This window comes from Staurois parvus, unplaced genomic scaffold (genome assembly GCF_062004578.1).
Source record: "Staurois parvus isolate SC_StPar_1 unplaced genomic scaffold, SC_StPar_1.0 ptg000291l, whole genome shotgun sequence".
In the NCBI taxonomy this organism is placed as follows: Eukaryota; Metazoa; Chordata; class Amphibia; order Anura; family Ranidae; genus Staurois; species Staurois parvus.
Genome location: NW_028318087.1, coordinates 923,196 through 943,496, shown reverse-complemented (window position 1 = coordinate 943,496; position 20,301 = coordinate 923,196). Strand labels below are relative to the sequence as shown.

Below are 20,301 nucleotides of genomic sequence, written 5' to 3'. Positions count from 1 at the left end.
TGTGCCACTTTCAGGTCTCCTCACACACTGCTGGTGTGTTGAATTTTTTGACATAGGGTGCTGGCAGATTACGGGCCTCCCATAGCTGCTGCCAGGCCCCTAATCTGCCATAGGCCCCTATATACCGCCTCCTCATGCTGCTGCCAAGTCCAGAGTCTGTCATGGGTCCCTGTACGGCCTCCCATTGCTGCTGTCTCCATCGCCACACTCTGCCATGTGCCACTTTCATTTCTCCTCACACACTGCTGGTGTGTTGAATTTTTTGACATAGGGTGCTGGCAGATTACGGGCCTCCTATAGCTGCTGCCAGGCCCCTAATCTGCCATGGGCCCCTATATACCGCCTCCTCATGCTGCTGCCAAGTTCAGAGTCTGTCATGGGTCCCTGTACGGCCTCCCATTGCTGCTGTCTCCATCGCCACACTCTGCTGCCATGTGCCACTTTCAGGTCTCCTCACACTGCTGGTGTGTTGAATTTTTTGACATAGGGTGCTGGCAGATTACGGGCCTCCTATAGCTGCTGCCAGGCCCCTAATCTGCCATAAGCCCCTATATACCGCCTCCTCATGCTGCTGCCAAGTCCAGAGTCTGTCATGGGTCCCTGTACGGCCTCCCATTGCTGCTGTCTCCATCGCCACACTCTGCCATGTGCCACTTTCAGGTCTCCTCACACACTGCTGGTGTGTTGAATTTTTTGACATAGGGTGCTGGCAGATTACGGGCCTCCTATAGCTGCTGCCAGGCCCCTAATCTGCCGTAGGCCCCTATATACCGCCTCCTCATGCTGCTGCCAGGTCCAGAGTCTCTCATGGGTCCCTGTACGGCCTCCCATTGCTGCTGTCTCCATCGCCACACTCTGCCATGTGCCACTTTCAGGTCTCCTCACACTGCTGGTGTGTTCCATTTTTTGTCATAGGGTGCTGGCAGATTATGGGCCTCCCATAACTGCTGCCAGGCCCCTAATCTGCCATGGGCCCCTATACCGACTCCTCATGCTGTGACGTTGCAACAAGGTGGAATTCAACCCTACATATGTTAGACCGCCTTTACGAACAGCAAAAGGCCATCACAGATTTCCTGATGTTAAAAGCAGATAAAGGTACTCCCTGTGTAACTTAGATGTCAGCCATTGGCAGCTCATGCGTGACACCTGCGCTTGCTCAGGCCCTTTGAGGAGGCCACGCTATTCGTGAGTCGGCAGGACTATGGGATGAACGACGTCATTCCTCTGTTGCACGTCCTGGAACAAATGCTGTTAACAATGGCTGGTCAGGGTGCGGTAGACGTGGCGCACAGATCTCAACGCCACATGGCCCCTGTGGGGGCAGGACTGGAAGAAGAGGAGGAGGTAGAGGAGGACATTGGTGCTCAGGAATTATTGAGTGAAATGGGTGGTTTTTCCACTCAGCGGACAGGAGTGGAGGAGCAGGAGCATCTGGTAGAGGAGGAGGAAGAGGAGACAGAGGACCTAGACGCACCGTGGCAGTATGCTGTGGAGATGGAGGCAGGGAGTCCCTCGCATTCCTTGGCACAAATGGCCCATAGCATGCTCGCTTGCTTGCGTAGCGACAGCCGAATAATAACCATCAGACAGAGGGATGACTTTTGGCTGTCCACCTTGTTGGACCCTCGCTACCGTTCAAAAATGGTGGCCTTTTTCACACCTGCTGAGAGGGAGGCCAAAATAACGTACTATAAAAAACACCTATGTAGTCAGCTGGTCTCTGCCTGTCTGCGCCAACGTCCATCCTCAGACACTGTGGGCCCTGTGCGCTCGTGTTCCGCTGCCATGGCAGCAGGGGAGGGGTGGGGTGGTAGGAGCAGTGGCAGCTCCACCAGCAGCGGCTGCCTCAGTCTGCAGTCGATGATGAGTAGCTTTCTTCACCAGCGCAGTGAGGAAACTACTAACCAGCCGCAGCAGCAGCAGCAGCATCAGGTGGACCTGGAGCAGGACCTCAAACAACAGGCTTAGGCCTACTTGGACAGCACCCTGCCAACCGAGGTAGACAATCCCCTTGACTACTGGGCAACGAAACTTGACCTTTGGCCCCAACTAGCTGAATTTGCCCTTGAAAGGCTGTCATGCCCGGCCAGTAGCGTGGCATCGGAGCGCGTGTTTAGTGCGGCAGGAGGTATTGCAACTCCGCGGAGGACACGACTGTCCACCCAAAGTGTGGAGAGACTCACGTTTGTGAAAATGAATCAGGCGTGGATTAGTCTGGATTTCAAACCACCAGTTCCTGACACAACTGACTAAATCCGCCATGAATCATGCCCCAAACATGTGCCACTTTCAGGTCTCCTCACACTGCTGGTGTGTTCCATTTTTTGTCATAGGGTGCTGGCAGATTACGGGCCTCCCATAGCTGCTGCCAGGCCCCTAATCTGCCATGGGCCCCTATACCGCCTCCTCATGCTGCTGCCAAGTCCAGAGTCTCTCATGGGTCCCTGTACGGCCTCCCATTGCTGCTGCCTCCATCGCCACACTCTGCCATGTGCCACTTTCAGGTCTCCTCACACTGCTGGTGTGTTCCATTTTTTGTCATAGGGTGCTGGCAGATTACGGGCCTCCCATAGCTGCTGCCAGGCCCCTAATCTGCCATGGGCCCCTATACCGCCTCCTCATGCTGCTGCCAGGTCCAGAGTCTCTCATGGGTCCCTGTACGGCCTCCCATTGCTGCTGTCTCCATCGCCACACTCTGCCATGTGCCACTTTCAGGTCTCCTCACACTGCTGGTGGGTTCCATTTTTTGTCATAGGGTGCTGGCAGATTACGGGCCTCCCATAGCTGCTGCCAGGCCCGTAATCTGCCATGGGCCCCCGTACCGACTCCTCATGCTGCTGCCAGGCCCGTAATCTGTCATGGGCCCCTGTTGTCGCTTGTTGGCATATTCCGCTCGTTCAGATGCTCCTTCTCCTGCTACTCCTCTTCACGGATTCCGTCAGCAGTCTTTCTTGGAATCCGTTTCCAAGAGACAACAGTTTGCGAGCACGCACCCGACGGTGCAGAAGCTGAACGTCCTCCTGTCCAAGTTGCTGCTGCCAGGCTCGTAATCTGTCATGCGCCCCTGTACCGCCTCCTCATGCTGCTGCCAGGTCCAGAGTGTGTCATGGGCCCCCGTACCGACTCCTCATGCTGCTGCCAGGCCCGTAATCTGTCATGGGCCCCTGTACCGCCTCCCCATGCTGCTGCCAGGTCCAGAGTGTGTCATGGGTCCCTGTACGGCCTCCCATTGCTGCTGCCAGGCCCGTAATCTGCCATGGGCCCCTGTACCGACTCCTCATGCTGCTGCCAGGCCCGTAATCTGTCATGGGCCCCTGTACCGCCTCCTCATGCTGCTGCCAGGTCCAGAGTGTGTCATGGGTCCCTGTACGGCCTCCCATTGCTGCTGTCTCTATCGCCACACTCTGCCATGTGCCACTTTCAGGTCTCCTCACACTGCTGGTGGTTTCCATTTTTGTCATAGGGTGCTGTATGGCCTCCCATTGCTGCTGCCTCCACCGCCACACTGTGGCTCCACACTCTGGTTTTGGCCCCGTGACTGCCCAAATGAGTGAAGTGTGCGGTGATTCTAAGATCGACGGCACTCATCTGCATGTCATACTGACTGACAGTATTATTTCTCTTCCCCAGCAGACTCCAAGGGCATTTAAATTAAAGGTACAGTGTTCTGCACTAATATTAAGTCTCTCTGAAGCCTAGAAACACCCTTTTTTAAGTTAAATTCACAGCGAATTTATTCGACTCGAATCGAATATTGTCCACGAATTCGCCGAATCAGTCGAATCGAATTTTTCATTTCTTCGCTCATCTCTAGTTCTAAGAGTTTGGGATGCTTTGCTTAAACAAGTAAGATGGGAATATAATTCACTGTTAATGCCCCTCAGATCCACAGAGTTTTTTCCACCGGGTAAAGAAATTATCACAGGAAAATGGATAAAGAAGAAAGATGTCCAATTAAGAGATATAATGAAGGGAGGGGAAATAAGTACACTTAGTGAAATAGAAAGTAAGAGGGAAATATTTTCCAGGATGGACGAATGGCGATATGGTCAATTGAAACACTTTATAGGGAACCTCCCAAAGCCGTTAAGAAAAAAAGAAGATTGGAACCCCTTTGAGCACTTAGTAGATTTTTAAGGCATTGAAAGCTTAAAAATATATGAAATCTTTTTCCATCAAATTTTCACATATATACAAAACATAAAATGACAACTATTTTCCAAAGGTCATAATATATCATTACATCACTATTATAAGATATTGTTTTGTTACAGAAATTGGAGACAATCATTGCATCACATAAGGGGTGAATCCACCATTATAGTTGTGGACATCCAAAAATTTCCAGAAAAATGGTGAGCTCACGCCTTATGTGATGCAAAGCTTCTCGCCAATGTTTTAATATCCTCGATTGCAGTGATTTGGGTGGCCTCTGTGTTTTAATTGGGAGGGCCTGGATATCTGAGGCTCACCAGAATGTTTGGGAAGTAGCAGCAAACTCTAATCTTGTTTATAAACTTGGCTGAAGATTTTTTTGTTTTTTTATTCTCCGATATTGTGAGTATATCATCCATTTACTATATGGACACACATTATGTTCTAAATAAATGTTTCACTAATCTCACAGATTATATAATCTTTGTGCAGTCTTTTCCCTGAGGAAGGAGTAGAAGTACTCTGAAACGCGTCAGTTATAAAATAATTTCTGTAACTAAACACTATCTTATGATGGTGATGTAATGATATATTATGACCTTTGGAAAATAGTTGTCATTTTATGTTTTTTTTTATTTGTGAAAATTTGATGGAAAATAAAGATTTCATATAATTTGTAATCCTTCAATGCCTTAAAAGTCCCATTTAAATTGGGGGGGGGGGGGGTCTCCTACATTTGCCTAATATTTTGGGGATGGTGGCTGATCATTAGGAATTATTTTTTTCTTACTCTAAGGAAGGCTTTGTCTGCTTGCATTATTGCATTGCAGTGAGATGAAGAAAGGTTGTAGGGGTTGTGGCTATCAGCATTGTCGATGATTCACATGCCTGTAGCTTCTCAATCAACACCTGGCCAAACCCAATACTGCCCATTGCTTTCTGGATTGTCAGAACTAAATATGCTGCAGAAACCCTCCCACTGTGAGCTGTAGATTCTAGGATAGGAAGCACAGGAGATACAAATAATGAAGTATTGGGCTCAGTCAGAGTCAGAGACAACAGAGATTTTTTTTTTTTTTTTTTTACTAATGCAGTAGAATTGGCTTTGGTACTGGTTTAGACTGTAAGACAGGAGCCTTTAGTTATACTTTAAGTTTGATGAAATGTCAGGTTCCTCCTTAATGATGGTGCTGGGTATTTTCACATTTTCAGTAAGTGCAGAAGATACACAATGATTTTACTGGCTCTGAGTGAAAATGTGTGTTGCCGAGACGTGCAGAGCTTAGGGGGACCCAAAAATTCAGTGGCCCTTTAGGGGATGGGTGCTACATCTTCCATCTGTAAACTAATAATCCCCCTAGTGATAAACAGAGGAAGACATGTTTGAAGCCTGGGTGGCAACCATAGGTCACTCTATAAACGCAGTGGAGTAAGTGAGTATAGCTAAAAAGTGTGTCATTTCCAAGAATATTAGGGTAGAGTAAAGGAAAAAATCATAAAGGAAATAAAGGGAATGCAGCCCTCACATTTAATAACTATTGAGATGTAATAAATTACATTTTTATTTTGGGGTTTATATGCACCTAAAGATTGAATTGCCCAGAATGTTTATGTGTATTTATTATAGAATTAATAGTTTAACAATAAAGTTGTTACCGCTATTTGTTTATCATAACATCTCAATAATATTTCTTTCCATAGGTCCAACTGGATATAAAGGTGAAAGAGGAATTGGTTCACCTGGAGAACAAGGACAAAAAGGAGAGAAAGGGAGCCCAGGTAATTAATGAAAACCAGTAGAAGTGATTAAATATAAAGGGGACTAAAAGTAGAGATTGGCTGTTAGCCCTAAAACGAGGACTTACTGAAGTGCTTGAACATAAATTACTGTACATAAATAATATTTAACTCTGACCTACAAACTATATGTCTTATATCTTATTGAACTGTAGTCATCTGAGGGGAACATTTACAAGAAAATTAGAGACACTTTCAGATGCAAACCAGGATTCCACTCAGTAAAATCTACATGGCGATCACACATGTCTGGTGGCACAGCCCTGTCTTAAAAGCTTTTGCCAAACTATATTTACATTATTGTCTCTGTCACCCATATTTCCTGTGTGCCTGATACTAAACTTGCCTTATTGGGAGTAGGGATCAATATTTGGCCTTCCTGTTCCCGTACCTTTTTAACCCTCACTCTAACAGCAGCAAGGCTTTAAATGATAAGACGATGGCACACTATAGACCCACCTTCTCTGCTCATGGTCATTCAAACACTGAATGGGCAACTACTGTATGAGTTTTTATTTGTTTAGTCCCATATCACTACTCCAAAAATTGTCCAGCAATAGTACCTACAGTTGTGTCCAAAATTATTCAACCCCCACTGAAATTGAGTGTTTTGGCCAGTTTGACATTGCTTTTGATCATTCAGTCATCTTGCTTACATTTACATTAAAGAGGCACTTGTAGGTCAGACAAATATAACATAACAGTTATAATGAAATAACCACAAATGTCTTTTCTGTGCTCACAGCATTATCAGTTTTATTCAACCCCCAAGTGACATTCAATCTTAGTACTTAGTACAGCATCCTTTTACAGTTATAACAGCTTTTAAACGTGAAGCATAGCTTGACACAAGTGTCTTGCAGCGATCTACGGGTATCTTCGCCCATTCTTCATGGGCAAAGGCCTCCAGTTCAGTCACATTCTTAGGCTTGCGCACTGCAACTGCTTTCTTTAAGTCCCACCAGAGGTTCTCAATCGGATTTAAGTCTGGTGACTGCGATGGCCACTCCAAAATGTTCCAGCCTTTCCTCTGCAACCATGCTCTAGTGGACTTGGAGGTATGCTTGGGATCATTGTCCTGTTGAAAGGTCCAACGTCTCCCAAGCCTCAGGTGTGTGACGGACTGCATCACGTTTCCATCCAATATCTCCTGGTACTGAAGAGAATTCATGGTACCTTGCACACGCTGAAGCTTCCCTGTACCTGCAGAAGCAAAACAGCCCCAAAGCATGATTGACCCTCCACCATGCTTCACAGTAGGCAAGGTGTTCTTTTCATCATAGGCCTTGTTCTTCCTCCTCCAAACATAGCGTTGATCCATGGGCCCAAACAGTTCTAATTTTGTTTCATCAGTCCACAGAACACTATCCCACAACTTTTGTGGTTTGTCCACATGGCTTTTGGCATACTGCAGTCGACTCTTCTTATTCTTTGGAGACAGCAAGGGGGTACGCCTGGGAGTTCTGGCACGGAGGCCTTCATTACGCAGTGTGCGTCTTATTGTCTGGGCTGAAACTTCTGTACCCACATCTGACAAATCTTTTCTCAGTTCCTCAGCAGTCACACGGGGACTTCTCTCCACTCTACGCTTCAGGTAGCGCACAGCAGTCGAAGTCAGCATCTTCTTTCTGCCACGACCAGGTAGCGTTTCAACAGTGCCCTTTGCCTTGAATTTGCGAATGATGCTTCCTAAGGTGTCTCTTGGTATGTTTAACATCTTTGCAATCTTCTTATAGCCATTGCCCTTCCTGTGAAGAGAAATCACCTCTTCTCTTGTCTTCCTGGACCATTCTCTTGCCTTCACCATGTTTGTAACCACACCAGTAAATGTCTAGAAGGAGCTGAGTATCACAGTCATTTTAAAGCTGCCTAATTGGTGCTTATTATGCTTGATTGCTGCTCGGTGACATCCACAGGTGTTTTCAATACCTGATGGAAAGCACCTGTATGAACCTCTGTTCTTCAGAGTGGTAGTCTTTAAGGGGTTGAATAATTGTGGCAATGAAGAAACCACATAAGAACCATTTACTACTGTATTACATAAACAATTGATGTCATTTTAGTTGCATTTGGGTAGTTACAACGTCCTTGTAGGATTTGATTCTGAATACAATTCCAAATGTACACTATAGTCCCTAAACCCCTTTACAGCATTGGGGGTTGAATAATTTTGGACACAACTGTATGGTTGCAAGACCTAGTTGCATGATCTTATTTTTAACCTACTTTACTCAACCTTCCTCCCAACTCTCTTTTACTCTATCCTGACCAACCTTAATTAGTTGGCCAGGTTATCTGATCTCTCACATATTGTCTGGCTATACTGCATCCATTGTATGATATACCGTATGTCTTTTGAGCTCATTTATCCCGTGGTGACATTTTACTTTCCTTTTTCTTCTTGAGCCTTGTTTACCTTTTTGTATGCAACTTTTCTATTGTTTTTGTATATTGATGGAGCTACAGGTATGATGTTGTACACTATCTTGAACGCTTTACTCAGTAGCCACTGTTCTATTTCTTTTACATCTGCCTCTCATAATTTGTTACCCCAATAAAGAAATATAGTATATGTAAAAAAAAAATCTACATTACAGTTTTGTGTAATTGCGACCACTGCAAATGCTTTCATGGTCAGCCAGATGAGACAGGTTTGGGGCAGATTTATCAATGTACATGAGATAGAATTTCACTCTAAACTGACACACAAGAAAGATGTGGTCAGGGTCAGGCTTTATATAGTCCCAGTGATAGTTTAGAGCAGATGAGGGAGGAATTGATCAATAAAAATGCAACCCTGAAGTTAATCAGTCATATAATCTGTCTCCCTGCTCCTATTTAGCATTTTCTTGATTTGTCTCCAAACGGATTATTCTTCTCAGTGTATAGCTGTTAAAGCAGGGCCAGATCTAGCCAGTCTGATATAGGGGTGCAGTAAAAAATATCAGGGGGCAGCGGATGGGAGGTCAACAGGGCAGAGGACAGGGGTGACTGCTGGCAGGGCAGAGGACAGGGGAACAGCTTCTGCTCCTATCCCTGCACTGCATTCATCCTGGGCACAGGTAGTAGAGCTCCTCCTCCCCAAATAATGCATAACTGAGATCAGTATAGTGTCAGTCAAGGACAGTATAGTCTCAGGCTAGGGCAGTATAATGTCAAACTAAGGAGGTAAAGTATCAGATTAGGGTGGTATTTTGTCAATTTAGGGCAGGAAAGTGGCAAGTTAGGGTAGTATAGCGGCAGGTTAAGGTAGCATAGTGCCAGTATAATGGCAGGTTAAGGTTGGCTTTTGGGGGGGCGCAAATAAAATCTGGGGGGGGCATAGCCCTCTCCAGCACTCCCCCCTAGATCTGGGCATGTGGTAAAGCTTTATTTATTTACATTGTATTAAAATATTATTTTTTTTTTATGTTTATGCCTTATGCCCCTCTTTTGGGAAGTTGCCTTTTTTCAAACAGAGGGTTTTTCCAGACAGAGGCAGATAACAGCTCCCTTACAGGTCAAAAAGGACAGCACTGTAAGGTGTAAAAGTTTCTTTTTTGGTAAACAAAAATGATATAAAAGCTTCAATGCACCACAAATGGTGAGAGTAGCTAATGAAACTTTGATGAAATCAGAGCTACATAAAAGCAACAACACAAAGTAAAAAGTAATAAAGAAATGTGCTTTTAAAAAATAGGAGTATAGAGAGTGGTAGCACAAGTAGAGACATCTGGGAAAACCAGTTCAAGTAGCAAACTTGTTTAAACTCAAAACCCAGCTTAAGGAAAAAAAAAATCAATGTCATGTACCAGTAATAATATAAATCAGCAGCTCTTACTGTTTTACTTTCCCTTGTTCTGGCATTTGTTACCCAGACTCACTGCTCTGTGATCAAATCCCAGCCTCTCTTCCAGGTAGAATGATGTCATTCATCCCACTTCCTGTAGCGAAACTTCAAATCTCACAATGAACTTAAAGTGGATTACGGGTTGGGTGGTATTTGGGTATTAGGTCGGTGAGGTCATTTGGGGAAGCACTATGAATGGCTTTGTATGTCAGTGTTAGTATTTTGAATTTGATGCGTTGGGCAATAGGGAGCCAATGGAGGGAATGACAGAGAGGGGTGCCAGAAGAGGAGTGGTTGGTAAGGTGGATGAGTCTGACCGCTGCGTTCAGGATAGTCTGTGATGAGGTAGGCCGATGAGGAGGGAGTTGCAGTAGTCCAGACGTGAGATAATAAGGGAGTGAACGAGTTGTTTAGTAGTGTCTGGGGTTAGGAACGTACGTATTTTAGAGATGTTGTGGAGGTGGAGCCTGCATGAGCTTGCTAACAATTGGACATGGGGTTGGAAGGACAGGTTTGAATCTAGAGTGACACCTAGGACTTTGGCTTGTGGGGTGGGACTGATGGTGGCGTTGTTGGTCGTGATGGAGAGGGTGGGAGGGGGGCGCGGACTAGGGGAAAAATTAGGAGCTCGGTTTTGGAAAGGTTCAGTTTAAGGAAGTGGAGCAACATCCAGTCTGATATGTCGTTCAGCAGGTGGGTGATACGGGTGGAGACTGAAGGGGTGAGTTTAGGAGTGGAGAGGTAAATTTGCGTGTCATCGGAGTAGAGGTGATAGTTGAAGTCATGGGAGTGTATCAGTTTGCCAAGGGAGAAGGTGTAGATGGAGAAGAGAAGGGGCCTGAGGACAGAGCCTTGGGGGACCCCAACAGGGAGGGGGAGAGAGGGGGAGGTGGTAGCGTTATAGGTAATGCTGAAGGAGCGTTGGGAGAGATAGGAGGAGTGCCAGGAGAGAGCGGAGTCTCTGATGCTGAGGGAGTGTAGTCTATCAAGGAGGAGGGGGTGGTCAACTGTGTCGAGGGCCGCGGAGAGGTCAAGGAGTAAGAGGACTGAGTAGTGGCCATTAGCTTTGGCGGTTAGCAGGTCATTAGTGATTTTGAGTAGGGCGGTTTTGGTGGAGTTTAGGGGACAGAGCCAGATTGTAGTGGATCGGGGAGGTTGTTGTCAGTGAGGTGGGTGCTTAGGCGATTGTAGACTAAGCGCTCAAGGAGCTTGGAAGTGAATACCAGCAGGGAGATGGGTCTAAGGTTGTTCAGGTCAGTGGGGTCCAAGGAGGGTTTTTTGAGTATGCGGGGTGATGTGCGTGTGCTTTAGGGGGGAGGGGAATGCACCAGTAGAAGGGAGAGATTGAAGATGTGGGTGAGGGAGCGTAGGATGGAGTGGGAGGGTGCCCGGAGGAGTTGTGTGGGGACAGGGTCAAGAGGTGAGGCGGGCTTCTACTAAAGATGTTTCTGAGCATCAAACTGGCTGTTGACATAGAAGGATGGGATCCCAAGTTGGATCCATGGAGTCCATATTTTAAGAAATTTATCATGGGTATCCAAAAGAAAGCTTTTTCACTGATGAAAAAGAAGTCTAGACGGTGGTGAACTTCTGCAAAGGGTATGAACTGTTGTTTCCAAGATTTCCCTATGGTTTGTTTTGCCGTCAGTAGTACATAGGTAGCCAGTTTAAATTGGTGTTTGGTGAGGCCCGGGTATCCAAGTGTATTAGGACATGCCACGGGTCCCTTGGGAAGGGACAGGTAAATAAAGAGTGTCAGAGCTCAAGTACCTTTGTCCAAAACAGGGAAAGCACAGGACACATCCACCATGTATGGAGGATATCTCCCACAATAAGGCATCCCCGGAAACAGGTGCCGGAGGCTGATGGGTGAAGGTGCTCCAGGCAGGATGGGACCAGGTACCACCTCATGACAGTTTTGAAGACCAATTCAATAGTAAGGATATTAATAGAGCAGAAAGCCAAGGTAGTCCAAATTTGAGACCAGCAACCCCTATCTCTGGTACTTTTAAGGTCCATTTCACACCTGGAAACGTAAGTGTGATTGTTGGGAGTTTGGATTTAATACAGCTGTAAATAAAGAATCAATATAAGTTTGGGGGAGGAGGGCGTTCGATGATATATATTATTATTATTATTATTATACAGGACTTATATAGTGCCAACAGTTGAGCAGTACTTTACAATATGAAAGTAGACATTACAGTTACAATACAATTTGGTACAAGAGGAACAGAGGGCCCTGCTCTTTAGAGCTTACAATCTAGGAGGAAAGGTTGAGTGCTACAAAAGGTAACAGCTGTGGGGGGATGAGCTGATGGAGGAAATAAATGGCAGTTTACTAGGTAGAAGCAGGATAGGTTTCTTTAAAGAGAGAGGTTTTCAGTGATCGTCTAAAGATGGATAGATTAGGAGATAGCCGGACAGATTGGGGTAGGGAGTTCCATAGGATGGGAGAAGCTCAGGAGAAGTCCTGTAGGTGAGCATCGGAGGAGGTGACATGGGAACAAGAGAGCAGAAGGTCTTGGGAGAATCAAAGAGAGTAGTTTGGTTGATATTTTGAGATGAGGTTGGTGATGTAGCTGGGGGCATAGTTGTGGATGGCTTTGTAAGTTGTTCTTAGTATTTTGAATTGTGTTTGTTGGGCGAGTGGAAGCCAGTGGAGGGATTGGAAGAAAGGGGTAGCAGACACTGAACAGTTGGTAAGGTGGATAAGCCTGGCAGCAGTATTCATGATGGACTGGAGGGGGGATAACCTATGTAAAGGTAAGCCAATGAGGAGGGAGTTGCAGTAGTCGAGGCCAGAGATAACCAGGGAGTGAATTAGGAGCTTTGTGGTATCATTGGTTAAAAAGGGTGTATTCTGGAGATGTTGTGGAGGTTGAAGTAGCATGATTTGGACAGGGATTGGATGGGGGCCTGAAAGGACAGTTCAGAATCCAGAGTTACCCTTAGCAACCTGGCATGTAGGGATGGGTTGATAGTGGTGCTATTTATTCTGACTGAGAAATCAGGGGACGAGGCACATGGGGGAGGAAATGATATGAGCTCAGTTTTGGATAGATTGAGCTTTAGGAAGTGGTGTGACATCCAGTCTGATATGTTTGTTAGTAAATCGGTGATACGTGAGGAAACTGATGAGGTGGGCTGAAGAGTAGAGAGATAGATTTGTGTGTCATCAGCATAGAAATGGTATTGGAAACCATGGGAAGCTATCAGCTGACCCAAGGAAGAAGTGTAGATCAAGAATAGGAGTGGTCCACCTTGGGGAACCCCAACAGTAAGAGGAGTAGGAGAGGAGGAAGTAGAGTTGTAAGTAACACTGAACGTGCAGTGAGATAGGTAGCATTCAAACCAAGGGAGAGTACAGTCATGGGGACCAAGAAAATAGAGTTTTTTGAGGAGGAAGGGGTGGTCAACTGTGTCAAAGGCAGCGGAGAGGTCCAAGAATAAGAGTATGGAATAGTGACCATTAGTTTTAGCGGTTAATAAGTTGTGAGTTTTAGGAGAGCAGTTTCTGTGGACTGTTGTGGGCGAAATCCAGACTGAAGGGGATCGAGAAGGTTATTCCCACTAAGGTGGCAGCTCAGCCAGTTGTAGACTATACATTCAAGGAGTTTGGAGGCAAAAGGCAGTAAGGAGATGGGTCTTAGGTTGCTAAGATTGGTGGGGTCCAGTGAGGCCTTTTTAAGTATGGGGGTGACTAGCACATGTTTTAGAGAGTTGGGGAAGATGCCAGTAGAAAGGGAGAGATTGAAGATGTGAGTTAAAGAATTAAGGATAGAGCCAGAGGGTGACTAGTATTTGCAAGGGAAGAGAGTCCAGGGGACAGGTGGTTAAGTGGGCTTTAGAAAAAAATTTACCAACCTCCTCTATAGTAGCTGGGTTAAACAAGGGAAGTATAGATTGTGCAGGTGGACAAGGAGTGTAGGGTGAGGGAGATATCTGTACAGTGGAGATCTCATCATGAATTGTATCAATCTTATTTTTGAAGTGATTAGCGATCTCCTGGGCAGTGAGTGAGTTAGTGATTGGAGGTAAAGAAGGATGAAGTAGAGAGATAAAGGTAGGAAAGAGTTGACAGGGACTGCGTGAGAGGGTATTAATGAGAGTGATAAAATAGGTCTGTTTGGCAGTGTGGAGAAAAGAATTGTATTTTTGAAGGGCAGATTTATATTGGTGGGTCTTAAGTCTTACACCATAAATACTCTAGAGCACGGCTACATTTTTTGAGGCAACTGTTATTGTCTGTTTGCCATGGCTGTAGCGGTCAGGGCCTACTTCTGTGTGTAGTGAGGGGGGCCAATGTATCCAGGGTGGATGACAGTGAACTGTTGTATACAGAAGTGGCCAGGTTGGGGCAGGACAGGGCTGAGATTTTGTCATAGAGACAATAACTGTAACGGGTAACTGTTCGGTAGTTGGAAGGCAAGGAGGAGGAAGCCAAGGAGACAGTGAATCTAATAAAGGAGTGATCAGAGAGAGGAAAAGGAAAGTTGGTGAGGTTGCAAGGAGTGCATAGGTGGGAGAATACATGGTCAAGGCAGTTACCATTAGAGTGAGTAGAAGCATGTGTTCATTGTTTTAGGTCAAAAGAAGTGGTTAGGCTCAGAAGTTTAGAGGTAGCGGGAGTGTTAAGATTAACAGAGATGTTAAAGTCACCAAGAATGATTGTGGGAATTGCAGAAGAGAGAAATTAAAGCACCCAGGCAGAAAAGTCATCAAGGAAGCTTGATACTGGTCCAGGAGGCCGATAGATCACAGCAACTCTTAAAGAAACTGAAGAAAATAGACGAATAGAGTGAACTTCAAATGAGGAGAGGGACAAAGAGGAAGGTGAATGAAGGACCTGAAAAGTGTTTTGAGGGGATAGGAGGATTCCAACTCCACCTCCTTTCCATCTACTAGGCCTGGGAGAGCGAGTCCAGAGGACACCACCATGGGAGAGGGCAGCAGGAGAGGGAAAGTCAGATTCATGAAGCCAGGATTCCATAATTGCAAGCAAGTTGAAAAAGTTTGTGATAAAAAGGTCATGGACAGAGGTAGGTTTGTTACAGACAGAGCTGGCATTCCAGACGGCACAGGAAAAGGGGAGGTTGGTTCTAGGAAGAAGAGGAATAGTAACTACATTGTGTGGATTGCGGCTGCTGTTAGAAGATTGCCAGGTGTGTTGTTCAAAGGAAAAAGATGGTGGCCAGGATTTGGGGAAATGTCACCAGATGTTAGGAGAAGCAGAAGGGTGAGGGAGGTAATATGGGACTTATATGGAGGGACAGGTTCCAGTGTCCTGGAGGTTTTATTAGAATGTGGGTTCAGAAGTAGCAGGAGTTGATGAATACAGTAGTAAGGTGAAGACAGGAGTGAGGGTGATATATATAAGCTGTGAGGTGGAGAAGAGGGGTGAAGGAGAGATAATTGGAAGAGAGGGGTTACAACTGTGAGGAGGAGTAGGGAGTGCATGTTACAGAGTGTTGAGATGAAGAAGCAGACTGGATAAGAGCTGAAAGCTGGATGGGGAAACAGGTCACCTGTAGTCTGTTTAGTATTTGAAGTTGTCTGCTTCTCACTTTGTGCATTCACTGAAGCGCAGACCCGAAGTGCACTGCTCAATACTTAATCCAAGATGAATACTTTAGCCAATATGATAGTTGCCAATGCTACCCCTGGCTGTGTTGCCCCTGGCTGTGCCTCCTCTAAGGAAAGCCTACATTTTAATTGAGTTGGGTGGGCGTATTGCAATTAATCAATTAGGAATGCATAGCAGAGACACATGGCTAGCAGGGAAAACTTTTCACACCAAAGGAGGACTACAAGAGACAACAAGAGAGCAGAAAGGCAGAGTTTTAAAGATTAGCTCATAAATTTGGGTTAGACAATAAGAGCAAAATAAACACCACAGTAATATGGACCAGAGTTAAAGCAGTAAATATTACCAATAAGAACATTGATAGTTATGAATCAGCTTCAGTTTGAGGTGAATTTTAAAAGCAGTATAGATTACCATATAGCAGTGCAGAGTGAATTAGCATTCATACATGGCATGGGCGATAGTACAGATGGATATTGCTCACAGACATTTACCATATAGCAGTGCAGGATGAATTAGCATTCATACATGGCATGGGCAATAGTACAGATGGATATTGCCCGCAGACATTTACCATATAGCAGTGCAGGGTGAATTAGCATTCATACATGGCATGGGCGATAGTACAGATGGATAATACAGATGGATATTGCTTGCAGACATTTACTTTAGCCAAGATGATAGTTGCCAATGCTACCCCTGGCTGTGCTGCTATTCGAATGAAGACAGTTGAGTCGTCAGGTCTTTATCACCAAGCACCGAAGTCAGCCAGCGTTTGATTTATAGGAATCGGAAGAGTTCAGTGGGGGTAATTTGGTATGTATCCCTTATTTCTGCCCAGGTGTAAATAGAATGACCAGTGAGAGACGAATGGACAAAATAAAAATTGTGGGAAACCCACCAGTGGAAAGTGCTAGGGGACTCAAGGCTTGGAGAAAACAGAGGGTTGCCTGAAAGGGGGAGAAGTGGTAGTTGAGGGTAGAGTAAATCACTGGAATATTTGGTGGAGTCCCATACTTGTAACGAGTGAGACATTAAAGGGCAAATGCTTGTTGGCCTTAATTTTGGAGGAAGACACAAAAGTGAGCTGGGGAAGACCGGAAAGCAAGAGAGCGCTTCCAGAGTAACCCATGTAGGGGCTTGTTGTGCACCATACAAAGAGGTCATAGATGCAATCTGAGCCACCACATAGTGCTGGAAAAAGTTGGGAACCCCAAATCCACCTTGTTTCCGAAGTATGAGCATGGTGTGTTTGGTGACCCAAAGTCCTTTCTTAGACCAGATAAATCTCAGAACATAATTATGAAATGACTTAAGGGCATAAGAGTGGACAGGGATGGGGAGGGTTCGGAATAGGTATAGAAGTTTTGGAAGAATTGTCATTTTTACAGCATTGATTCTGCCAATCCATGAAAGGTGGTGGTAAGACCAGGATGTAATAAAAGGTTTAAAGGGAGCAAAAAGTTGGGATGTAGTTAACCTCAAAAAGGGTGTGGTAGGATTTGGCAAGATGGATCTCTAAATAATCTAAGTGGGTAGTAGACAGGTGTAGACAGGTGACAAGTGAAATTATAATTTTGTTTCAACAAGGCGATCTCTGCCTCAGGGAGGGAGATATTAAGTGCCATTGATTTGTCTTAATTTACTACCAGGCCAGAAATATTAGAGAAGTGGGTAAGGATAGAAAAAAGGACAGGTAGCATAGTGTAAGACTGGGTCAGGGTCAGGAGCATCTCGTCTGCAAATGAGCTAACCTTGAATGATTGTTGGGAAACTGTAACCCCTTTGATATCTGAGTTAGATCTAATGAGGTGTAATAGAGGTTCCAAGGCTAGGATGAAAAGTATGGGGTATAAGGGACACCCTTGGCGGGTTCCCCTGTGAATTGGAAATGAGGGGGATTGTCGAGAAAGGTAACGAACCATGGCAGAAGGCCTTTGATATAGAACCCCCAGCAAGGACGTTGTCACAATTAGCCTGCAGTTTCTTGTTTGTGTATTCTTACCTCCTTGCTGCAGTGCTGTTCCTGATCATTTTCACATGTATGTTTGTCTGTGCTCACCTATGGGTGTTGTCTGCTGTTCTCTGGGTTTTATTTCCTTCCCTTCCATCACTTCCTGGCCTGCCTCCTTGTTTGCCTGCCTATATAAGACATGCTAAATCTAGGCCACTTTGCCTGAGCAACTTCCTAGTTGTCAGAGCTCCTGTGTGTTGCTATCGCCTGTATCCTGCATTGACTACTCGCGTACTGACCCCGGCTTCGTTCTCTGACTGTGCTTGTTTTCCACCCGTCCTGACCTCGGCTAGTCTATCGGATTTCCATTTGTCTCCTCCCATTGTACTCTGCTCCTGCAAGCAGTCTCCTAATCCTCAGCTAGGCGTACCCTGGGGCTGCAACCTGGTCCCAGCTTGGTGCAAGTCCATCCCCACCATCAGTAGCTCTGGTGAAGAAGCAGGCTAGGGCTTAGACTCCGTGCCCTGGGGAACCCCAAGTTGACTATCTACAAGGGCTCACTACCACAGCTGCTGACAGTTTTCTTAGGCCATGAGCTCCTCAGAAACCCCACAGCCTCTCCTGGAACAACTCCAGTGTTTGGTGCAGAGAGTCGATGTCCAGCAGGCCTATCAGGAATGTATTATGCAGTGTCTGCAGGAACTTTCCTCCCGGTTGGATCAGCTGCAGGTTGTGTCCCCTTCCTCACCCTTTGTTTCGGCTCCTGCTCCGGTTCCTGCTGCTCCAACCCCCCCGTTAATCCAGTGGAACACAGTTCTTCGAAACTCCAGCTGCCTTCACCGCCTCACTTCTCTGGTGATCCCAAAGCTTGTCGGGACTTCATCAATCAGTGCTCAATTCACTTCGAGCTAGCAGACCACCATTTTTTTACTGACCGTTCCAAGGTGGCGTACATGATTTCCCTCCTTTCTGGTGAAGAACTGGCTTGGGCCTCGCCACTGTGGGAGCATCAAGATCCAACTATTTGCAGCCTCTCATCCTTCCTGCAAGCTTTCCGTAAAACCTTTGATGTGCCCGGCAGGACTTCATCTCCCGCAGGAACACTTCTTCGGCTTCATCAAGGTAGCATGACTGTTGGACAATATGCAGTTCAGTTTCACACCTTAGCTTCGGAACTGGTATGAAATAATGAGGCCCTTTCTGCAACCTTTTGGCAGGGTCTAGCAGACCCGTATTAAGGACGAACTAGCTGGAAGAACCATACCCACCACCCTGGATGACTTGATTACTCTTAGCATCCAAATCGATATCCGCTTCCAGGAGCAAGATCTGGAAAGGGCTCGTCCACGTCACACCCCAGTGCGTTCATTTGCTCCTGTTTTCCAGAAAGCCCCTGATCAACTTACCTCTGCAACAGTACCGACATCTGAAGAGCCTATGCTGTTAGGCCGAACACACCTCACTCCACAAGAGAGATCGCGGCACCTAAGATTTGGTCTATGCCTTTACTGTGGGGCTGAAGGTCATATAATTAAGTCCTGTTCTGTCCGTCCAGGAAACTCTCGGATCTAGGTCATTCTGAGGGAGGTGATCTAGACCAGAACCTGAATTCCGCCACCTTCCCTCGATTTAACATACCTGTCTCCATTCATTGGGGCCTGAACTCGTACCAGGTTTCTGCTTTTGTACTCTGCTCCTGCAAGCGGCCTCCTCATCCTCAGCTGGGCGTACCTGGGGGCCACGACCTGGTCCCAGCTTGCTGCAAGTCCATTTCCACCATCAGGGGCTCTGGTAAAGAAGCAGGCTGGGGCTTAGACTCCGCGCCCTGGGGAACCCCACGTTGACTATCTACAAGGGCTCAGTTCCACAGGTGCTGACAGATGTAAAAGTGGTTGGGAATCCCCATTTATCTAAAACCCAACGCATATATTCCCAGGATAGAGAATCAAATGCATTATGCATATCCAGGCCAAGAACCATACTGGGGGTTTGATTGTGATGCAGTAAATGGATAAAATGAATTACTTTGTGAGTATTATTAAGAGCCTGTCTAAAGGAGATGAAACCCACCTGATATTTATGAATAAGGTGGTGCAAGAATGAGTATATCCTAATAGCGAGGATTTTGGCAGGAATTTTAATATCGACATTTAGCATGGAGATGGGTCGAAAATTATGGGGGTCTTGGGTGTTCTTCCCAGGTTTCAGGTTCATGACTATTTGGGGCGTCGTTGACGACGGATGTAGATCAGTGTGGGAACATAAGTGGTTGAGTAAGTTTGTCAGATGGGGAGCAAGGATATTGGAAAATTTTTTGTAGTATAATGCCAAAAAACCGTCAGGTCCAGGGGTTTTTTGCTTCTTTACTGTTTTAATTGCTGCAAGGACTTCAGTGACAGTAATATCAGCCTTCATTTTATCAGACATAAATTGGGAAAGGCCAAGGAGATGGCCTTTTCGAAAGGACCTGGCATCTGCCAGGTCCTTTCGAAAAGGTTGCGAGGGTTGATACAATGTGGACAAAACTGAGGTAAAAGCATCCACAATTTTGGATTAGCTGTTATGACTTTGTTAGGTAAACATAACATGATTGGTTTAGTGTCCTGGGTATGGTACTTTGAGAAGGTTAGCCAGCATCAGGCCTGGCTTATTGGTGCATGCATAATATTACTGCCAAGACCATCTAATCTGCTTTTCTGCCTTGTCATCAAGAAGAAGATTCAATCCCACTTTGATAGCTTCCAGCCGTTTGCATAAAGAAGCAGAGCGGGACGCTTTAAATTGAGCTGCCAGCTGTGCAAGATAAGTATTCTATGCAAGAGTCCCTCTCCTTCTTCTTACGGGATGCAAGAGTAGTGCTGAGGGGCTGAAGCTAACGATTTACAGATAAGTAGAAGGGGCAAATGGTCAGACCATGATGTGGACAAAATCTTCACATGAAGGACATCCGGAATGAATGTTTGAGGAATGAGAAAA

The 20,301-nt window shown here is 45.8% G+C and overlaps 1 protein-coding gene across 1 annotated transcript in view; it reads left to right on the top strand.

The window, feature by feature from the left end:
- LOC149458201 (pulmonary surfactant-associated protein D-like) overlaps positions 1–20,301 on the top strand; it is an 84,250-nt gene that overhangs the window by 35,408 nt on the left and 28,541 nt on the right. Inside the window, exon 4 of the mRNA XM_089682491.1 lies at positions 5,860–5,937. Within this exon, the coding sequence (XP_089538617.1) occupies positions 5,860–5,937 (78 nt within the window). The remainder of the gene's footprint in view (positions 1–5,859; positions 5,938–20,301) is intronic.